Source organism: Perna viridis, chromosome 1 (genome assembly GCF_037379345.1).
Source record: "Perna viridis isolate PV_CMFRI_1.1 ecotype Kerala chromosome 1, ASM3737934v1, whole genome shotgun sequence".
Lineage (NCBI taxonomy): Eukaryota > Metazoa > Mollusca > Bivalvia > Mytilida > Mytilidae > Perna > Perna viridis.
In genome coordinates this window covers 66,960,075-66,969,740 of record NC_142445.1, presented here as the reverse complement: position 1 = coordinate 66,969,740, position 9,666 = coordinate 66,960,075, and the positions used below count along the sequence as shown (strand labels likewise).

Here is a 9,666-nt window from a genome sequence, read left to right as displayed (position 1 = left end):
AAAAAATGTTTTATTGATAGATAAAATGTTTAAATCTCATTACTTTTTTTATAATATTGTGAACATACACGTATATATGGTCGCCATACCCATGCGGTCAGGCCCATCAAAATAAACGCAAACGTTATTATATGAATATACGTAATATATGGTTTGCAATGTGTCTATTTTTCTTGTTTCCTTTCCTCATTTTTTTAAACCTTTTTTCCCTCTAGGAAAACAGATGTTCTAACATCTTTTTGCAACAGATTTCTCAGCCTCTTCACGAGTGAAGCTTAGATTTTCGGTGTATTCCCAAAGGCGGATCCAAAAGGGCAGGCACCCCCTATCAATTTGCAAAAATGAAAATAATGTATTTTGTGTGTAAAGGCATGCATTAAAATGTGTTAACCAAGGGTTTTTGGGGGGACCCCGTTGGTAGCCCTTAGGTGATTCTTTGGATCCGCCACAAATTCCTTTTGCATGATGACTTGTATTCCCTTTTCCAGGTTAGACATAGATGGTTGATAAGGGGTTTTCTCGATGTAGCGTGCAACATCTTGTTATTTTTGTTTTGTTTAATCTTTATCTTATTGTTTCTCAATAATCAGTTTTGTTTCTGTACTTCTGTTGTTTTCTTCGTGCGTCAGTAATCGGCCACAGACTTTATGTAGTGAACAAATCTTTAATCGTAACAACACTTATTTAAAATGTATAAGAAGAAAAAGGATATGTTAATTCTTCAACATAAAACTACGAGGTTTTTTTCACTTGCATGTATTAACGTGTTTGGAGCAAAACAATATCATATGAATACAAGTAATGCATATTTAACCTCGGGAGTGATTTAATAGCCTTAATGATAGTTTTTCCTGGAAATAATTCGCCCTGGAGTGTATCTGTCCTTATCTGTGTGTGAGTATGGAGTCGGAAAGTGAAACTGTATCTACTAGTACTAGTTCTTATGAAGAAAGTATATACGAAGAACCCATCGTTCACATGTCACGTGATCCAAACAACCCAAGGACTACCCATTTCCAAGATGTCAGTGCTGCAGCTTATAAAATAAAAGGTGCCGTCCTGAGAACTCCATGTACTGTAAGTTCTTAACTAGATATAGCTTTTCATTACACTGTATTGATTAAAATCTGCCTCATCCATGTATATTCGGAAAATATTGCATGGATAATTCATGTGCAGGGCGGATTCAGGCGGGGGCATGCGCCACAACCCCCCCCCCATAAATTTGCAAAGCATGGGTTGTCAGGGGTAGATTTAGGCGTTTTTAGGTTGAAACTTTAATTTCTCGCAAATTTTACCAAAAAAGAATATCTACTTTGTACTCACTCTGCAAGAATATTTCAAACATTTAACCTAAACAATTTTAACTGTGCGCCCCCCCCCCATCTAAAATCCTGGATCCGCCCCTGATGTAAGTTTTTTCGGCGGCATTTTTTTTTATATATTTTTTTTTGCTATAGGATGGATACATATTTTCCAATTTTAATATTTTCTGCGATAATTTTTTTTAGGGGGGGAAGGGTTGTGTAAAAAAGTTTAAGGACAAAATTATATTTCCAATACTGTAATCGCACACCAATCACTCAACAAAAAATGTTCAAGATAACCGATAAACGGTATATCAATTAGACTAGAGTACGAAAACATCAGTGATCGATGATCGGTTTGATCAACTTGCCTACAATAACTGAGAATCATACATGTAACATCTATACTTATCTTTTTTATATAGAGATCTAGGTTGTCAGACCAACTTGGAATGGAAATTTATTTCAAGAAGGACTTTCTTCAATTTACAGGAAGGTACAACCTATTATACAGAAAGACACTAATCTAATAGCTTAATCCCTCTACTTCGTAATTGCTCTGGACCTTGAAATATATAGCTCAAATTCAGATACAGTGTATATTGCATTAGTGCTTTGGAGTAATTTGCCCTTTTTCTATACGCAAATTAAGAATGTGGGATTTTGTTCTAAATTATATTCAATTGCTAAGATTGTCAAACCATATCCACACGCAATTTTAAAATGTAAATGAAATTAAGTACTTTTTATTTGGTATTCGAAATAGAAAATTTGTGGTGTTTCAGCTTGAATCTCCTAGCAATAGCTGTTTGTTAATTGCATTAAGTGCGAAAAAAATATATAGGTATTAAATAATTAACAAAATAAAAATGTTGAAAGCTTGGAAACAGTGTCCAAACGATGACTCTATCTATGCGGTCGTATCGCACTGCGCTCTCGGGCCTATATTCGATTTCGGGGGAGGGGGGGGGGTAATGAATTTATGAATATCAACTATCATGAAAACAATTTGTAGAAGTCCAGAAATATTCAAAGTGCTACTGAAAGTGAATTATGCAGGTATATAAATAAGTCAGAGGTTCCTTAATACAAATTATTTTGAGGTCCAGAATTAATTGAAGCATACTTAGTCATATGACGAAGACAAGAAACGATTAGGGCATCTGAAATATCTAATCAGTCACTGGAGTTAAAACCATTTTTTTGCGAAAACAAAGACGACATTACAAAAAATACTTCATATTTGACTTTGTTTAATTTCCAGCTTTAAGGAACGAGGTGCTCGATATGCCTTAATGATGTTATCTGATGTAAGTCATCTAATTTTTTATTTATAACACAATACTTTTTACGTAAAAGATATTTAAAAAAAAAAAAACTGTCATTCATTTTCATTGTATAAGAAACAAAGCATTTTAGTTGGTATTTGCAATGATAAACTGAATCTTCTTTATTAACAAAGCGAGTATCATATTTGCCTTCCGATTTGGTTTTGAGAAGATGAGTTAAAATTGAATGAAAATCCATAACAAATCATCAGTTCAATTCTGACTGAGAAAACTAGCAGTAAGGTTGCTCTGATTCTCAGTGTAATTTGTCATAGTATCTTGGCTAAACAAAGAAGTACAACATTAATATCTTTTATTCGTTAAGGACCAGAAAGAAAGAGGAGTAATTGCAGCAAGTGCCGGGAACCATGCTTTAGGGTTGAGTTACCATGGTAGCAAACTTGGAATTCCAGTTACTGTTGTTTTACCAAATACAACGCCTCTTATGAAAGTTAACAACTGCAAGGTATATGGCGCTGAAATTTTAATACACGGAGAAAATTTAGCAGAGGTAAGTGAATACTTATTTTTTTAACAGTAAAACTTTCTATCAATGGTTAACCTTTGGGACAACTTGCCTCCTCCTGTGGTTTTACTTTGAAGGAGTTTTAACAGTTAAGAGTCTCTTATTAAGGGTTTTTTTTCAACATCAAAGGCAGGAGCCTTAGAGAGATATTTGACCATAATTTCTTCGTCTGCTATGCGAAACTTAAATTTAATTTACAAGTAGACAAGCCTGTTGTATATGAGGCGTATTTTTTTCATTTTTCATTTTGTTGTAGCCTCGGGGTTTAAAAGAAACTATATGTAATATCGACAATTCAGATCTAGACCAATTAAAAGAAGCGTTGATATAAGAAAGAAATAGCAGTCCCCATTATTTGATTAAAGTTTTATTTTGTAGAACTTACTGTAATGTTTTTGTTTTCAAGAGACTGTAGTTGAACTTTATTGGATAGAACGGTTATAGAACTGTCAGTTTGGATAGAACGGTTATAGAACTGTCAGTTTGGATAGAACGATTATAGAACTGTCAGTGAAGTTAACGTGTAACTTCAGAACGGTTATAGAACTGTCAGTGAAGTTAACGTGTAACTTCAGAACGGTTATAGAACTGTCAGTTTGGATAGAACGGTTATAGAACTGTCAGTGAAGTTAACGTGTAACTTCAAAGAACTTCCATTTAAACCTTATTTTATAAAGCTTGCAGTTCAGTTTTAGAATTGAAAGTTTTATTTTATAAAAAATGCATTCGATTTAAGTTTATTTTATAGAGTTAGCTGTTGACTTATATTTATAGTGGTTAAGCTTTATTTTATAGAGTTTACAGTACGCCAAGGAGCAAGCGAACGAAAGAGGTCTTCTATATATCAACGGGTATGGCATTTATTTTGCAAATGGGCATTCAAAAGCTTCTTGTTTTAAAAAAAAATATTTATCACACTATAAAATTTATAAGAAGTCAAAAGCAAAAAAAAATTACTACTGTAAATCAAAATATTTTATTTGTTTTATATACCATAGTACATGTCTGTAATGAAGATTCTCAGTTATCTACTTCTCGTGCTAATCACGATGCTCAGTTATCTATTTAGCATGCATATTACAAGATGTATTACTATTTCTCTGCTATCTATTATTGTTTTTGAGTTATAAGTGGCCAAAGGGTGCCAAGCCCCCAAAAAATAAGCTTTTTATTTTGGTTTCACCTTTAATTGAATTTCAAATGAAAGTGTTATTTTGTGTCCAAGTCAGATGTTGTGTTCCCTTATGAATTGTAAGTTCCTATGCTTAAGTGTGTCAAAAGGTAGAATTGTGTCCACACTTACCTCATGTGACCAGAGTTCCCCTGCTGTGGTAGTATCATGCTGCACTCAGGTTTTTTTTCATTCGTACTGAACGATAATACAAGACTTCATACTTTGCAGGTATGACGATAAAAATATAATAGCAGGACAGGGTACCATTGGATTAGAAATACTAAAGCAGGTACCGGACCTTGATGCGTGTATTGTGCCGGTAGGGGGTGGTGGTCTGATAGCAGGCGTATCCCTGGCCATCAAAAGTCTTAAACCAGATGTGCAGGTTATTGTACGTATATACTTGTAATGAGATTGACTTTAATTAAAACATTGTATAGAAAACTTTCGATTTAAACTCGTTGTATATACAATTTTCTATCAAGACACTCTGATAATATTTCTGAACGTGGACGATTCAAACTATCATGAACTTCTTGAAAACATGAAAAACTACCCTACCATCAAGTTTCAATTATTATTATTATTTCAATTATTGAAAGTTGGACGTTTTGACTCAGTTTTTACACTGTAACACTAAACACTATTCATTTAGGGAGTCGAATCTGATGCATGTCCTGGCTTTGCAAACGCCATGAGAGAAGGGAAACCTGTTTTCACAGAGTCTGGGTCAACATTAGCTGATGGTAACTTTTGTGATTTCTTTGCTTGTTTGATAAGGCCAGACTTTATATCTCTCACATTCATATCATTCTTTTAGTAAATATACACATGGACACATGGTTTACATGTTTACGATACATTAGAACACGAGTTAATATACATTTGTAAAATGATATGACTGCTGGCTAAGAAGATTTACTAAACTACAGATTATGTTAATTACTACATATAACTGTACAACCAGTATTTATTCCCTTTTTTAAAGATATTTCCCTTCATATATTGAAATAGAATAAGGTTGTATCTAGTGGTACTCGGATCACCCTATTAAACACATACTCAGTGCTAGATTAGTATGTTGAGAACGCTCTATTGCGTCGATGCTAATTGATTTATGGAATCCTATTTTTCCTTTCATGACAAAACATGCGAAAACTATGACATAATTTATACAATATATATTTTCGTATGCACTTAAAATATTGTCTCCAGTCTTTGTAGGACTTGCGGTTTCCGTAGTAGGTTCAAATGCATTTGAGACTGCCAAAGATTACGTCGACAAATGTGTTCAAGTCAAGTAAGATATTTTTATGCAATCTATTAAAATCTGTGACAATAACACAAAATATAGTCATTTTCAATTTGTCATTATTTGATTGAAATAAGTAGATAGAGATGAGAAGAAACATTCATGATAATAGGATTTACTGCTTTGAGGGGCGCGACAATGGCGGATCCTGTACACTAAGGTCCATTTATGTCTTCGTTTTTTTTATCAGTCAATGCAGTAAGAATCACACAGAGCTATCCAGTAAATATGATTTTAATTTTAGAGAGGAGTCAATAGCATTGTCTATACTGAGATTGGTAGAGTTAGAGAAGGCCGTAGTTGAAGGAGCTGGAGCTGTTGGGTTGGCTGCTGTTATAGAGAACCTACTCCCTGAACTAAAAGGCAAAAAGTAAAATTTTGGAGATAATGTTGAAAGCCAAACTACGATTGCACACATGCAATTCGCAGGGGCTTGCACGAACCATCAAATATACAGTCCGACTAGCAAAACTGTGTTTTTATACCAGTAGGACTGTACATTGGACAGCAGACATAAACCGAAAGAGAATGAAGTAATGTTTCCGGTTTGTTTTGTGTTCATTATACCACTGCAACTCCATTAGCTTAATCAATGCGACTAGGTTTTTTGGCAGTTTGAAAATCTGATATGTAAACAGTGTAATCGCAGCACAAAATGCCTTTTTATATTAAAACCGTAATTTTTTTTAAAATGTAGGTATGTGTACGCTTATATCAGCATTAGAATCAAAACACAGGAAGATCGAAACCCAGATAAAAATGATGTACTCATAACCAAACAAATCGAAATATTTGTTCCTTACTACGCATGTTTGCATATTTATCTTCACAGAGTGGTGATAGCTTTGTGTGGTGGTAATATAGATACAACAGTACTGGGTCGTGCCATCGATAGAGGCCTTGCTGCTGATGGTAGGCTCAATAGATTTGTTGTGACTGTTAGCGACAGACCTGGCGGTGTAGCCGATTTAACTAAGATGTTAGCATCAAAAGGTGCTAGGTATGTCGTAAGTTTTTTTAAAAAGGAACTGGACTATTTGTACCTACTCGGAGATTTTGATTTTTTGATAAACACTTTACAATTAAGCAAAGGAACTACGTGAAAAATAGAAAAATCACATGTCAACCACCCGTCTGATGTAAATTTGATGTTTTGAACTAATAAGACAAGAGAACGAGTCCTCAACGAAGAACGAAATGAAAGCGAATACGGAACAAACTCCGACGTAAGTGCTAACGATTCAAACCCATTACAATGAGTAGTTGACGTTTAGTACCGTCACAATATTTACCGATACTTAGCCAGCACTCCACAGTTTAGTTTAGTTTCGCACTTTTGGCTAGGGATGAAAAATGACATGAATGGAAACCGGTAGTTGCTATAGTGATTAAAAATGAAGAATCTATTGTTGATAAAACATTTTCTGAAAAAAGGGGACTTTTAAAAGTATTTTGCAATGTTTTATATATATTCAATGTTGAAGGGGCTTTTTTTCAATGACAATTTGACTTCATTGTGAAAGTGAAAGTAAGTCAATTTTTTACCATGCTAAATTTAATAAGTGGATTACAAAGTGAAATAGCTCAAAATCTAACCGGCGATGCCCATATGAGGAAGGGGTTTTTGAAGGGAAAAGTTTGAACAGTTTCAGGGATTGAAATAAAAATTTCAGATATTTTGCGGGAAATTTGATATTTTTAAACCTGATTTTATGAACTTTTTTGCAAATTTTCGCATATTTTTGCATGGTTTCTATGGTAACCCTATATGCTGTGGGTAATTTTTTTCCAGAAAATTTTTACTGCATCCTGAAGGCCTTGGCTTGAGCTATTTCTAGATATATAGATTTACAGATGCTTGACAATTTTTTAAAGTGATAAATGTTACAAAGCATCAGATTACAAGACCAAAATCAGGCAGTTCTACAATACTGTGGAGTGCTGGCTTAATCAAAACACAAAATTTGAAATTATTTGTGAACGAACAATCACGTTCAGAAATGAAAATAGTAAGTCAACAACACAGAACTGTTTACGATCATGTTCAATTTCGTTGTAAATGTGATATTTCATGGAATCAATTGATTATATTAATTTGGTTTGTAACAAATATTGGTCTTTTAAATACTTCCAGTATCAAAGACATAATGCATGAAAGGGCGTGGCTGAAGTCTGATGTTTTCTCAACGCAGGTATATAAAATACCAAAGCACAACAAAATAATGTCCTAATTTGAACGATGTTAATGTTTATTCTTTTTCCAAATTTATATAAATTCCAACATTTCCATAGTCACTTTGAAGTGTTTGCAGTTTATGTTACCTGCATTTTGAGGCATTTTGTGAGTTCAAAACTTATACTAAAGAGTAATCAAGGGAACCAAGGTTGTAGCGGTAATCAAAAGAATATAATCCAGGGACAAAGACCAGACATGGAAAACAGACATACACAAGGTCTCAGTATCGTATTAATTTTCCCATAGACCTCTATAGTGAAGTGCATATTTTTAGGATTTTTTAAAAAATATGTAAATTGATTCAATAAAACTTTCACTTATGTGGCATTTCTAAGGACACGTGAAAAAATAATTTCCTGCAAAGAAAATAGGGTGAGTCCACGAAGATTGGACAGAAAAGTAGTCTTGAACTATAAATAGCCATTTTCCCTACTTTCACTTTCGTTTTGCACTCACCTAACCAACCTTTTCAGTGGAACATTTTTATGATATTATGTTAGATTTTCTTTTAAAAAAGTTCTTCATCTTACAGTGTGATGTTTGCTCTATTTTTTAAGTCATTGTTCATGTCTTTTGACAAAACATTAGTTTGTAGAGAGGCAAAAAGAAAATGCACTATATTTTTATGGCATCCATGTTTTGACGTACACCCGCTCAGGGATATGCAATACGATACTGGTACCACAACAATGAACATACAGTAACTAAAATAATACATACAAAATAACAAAAGTAAATAAGCAACTCGGACTCTACTAAAAACTGGAAACATGGACCCGGTGTACCTTTAGGGTAAGCGTCCTCTGCTTTTCAAGAAACACCCGCCAAGTTGCTCATAAAAAGTCGAGTCTGGGGTAGAGGATAGAGAAAAGGAAAACTATGACACGTTGAACAAATCAGTTTTCATGGTGCAGATGGATACACCGAACAGTCCACGAGTTTATAATTAGCGACAGAGGACTCAAAACCCTGACATGGGAGGATGTGAATCGACATAAAATTACAGCTGTTCTTCGCCGTTTAACGCTACGCTTGGCGTCAACAATTCAGAGGCAGTTTTAAAAATGGCACATGACCGTTGAAAATCCCTACCAATAAAAATAGACGTGCTTCAAGTTTGTGACTGAATTCAAAATCGTTGAATCAATCTTATTTGTGCAATTCCTACTGATAAACGTTAAACATGCTTACGGGTAGTTTGAGAATGGACCTGAATTGTCATTGATCAGATTGTTTTCTACTTCTATTTTGTTATTATAGGTGAAAGTAATAATAGAAACTAGGGACCAAGAACATGCGGATGAAATACACCAAGAACTGAAAGCTCGTTATGATAAGGTGTCATGGGGACCGAGAAGATCATATATTAACTAAGGTTTACATGTTTTTTTTTTCAAAAACAATGCAATTAATGAACCTTTCATCTCATATATTTCTAAATCCTATATTTAAAATAATATAGAAATTAGAGTTTTAGTAAAACTGGTTTTGGATTATTGTTTATTTCTCATCTGGGCAAGGTTATTTTCCATGAACTAACTTGGTACTGTGACATCACTAACGTCGATCGGTCCGCAGTCCTCAAATAATTCCAAACTAAATAAGACTTTGGTGAAGGGACAATTCTTAATTTTGACTTTAATCGATTAGAAATTAAATCATAGGATAGTTATTAATATTTGACCAAGTTAAGCTTGCAAAACCATTTTTGTGACATTTTACGCTTGTTCATAAACCCCAAAGTTGTTTATTTCGCATAACCTGGTCAAAACTTAAAACAATC

At 33.9% G+C, this 9,666-nt stretch overlaps 1 protein-coding gene across 1 annotated transcript; it reads left to right on the top strand.

The window, feature by feature from the left end:
* The first annotated feature begins 718 nt into the window (after positions 1–718).
* LOC148629951 (uncharacterized) lies at positions 719–9,363 on the top strand. The gene is made up of 12 exons (XM_088560218.1): positions 719–1,077; positions 1,733–1,803; positions 2,572–2,617; positions 2,961–3,146; positions 3,957–4,012; positions 4,564–4,726; positions 4,991–5,081; positions 5,560–5,635; positions 5,892–6,017; positions 6,480–6,647; positions 7,782–7,839; positions 9,144–9,363. The coding sequence occupies exons 1-12, from the start codon at positions 901–903 to the stop codon at positions 9,255–9,257; spliced, it is 1,332 nt and encodes a 443-aa protein (XP_088416344.1). The 5' UTR covers positions 719–900; the 3' UTR covers positions 9,258–9,363.
* Positions 9,364–9,666: the final 303 nt, after the last annotated feature.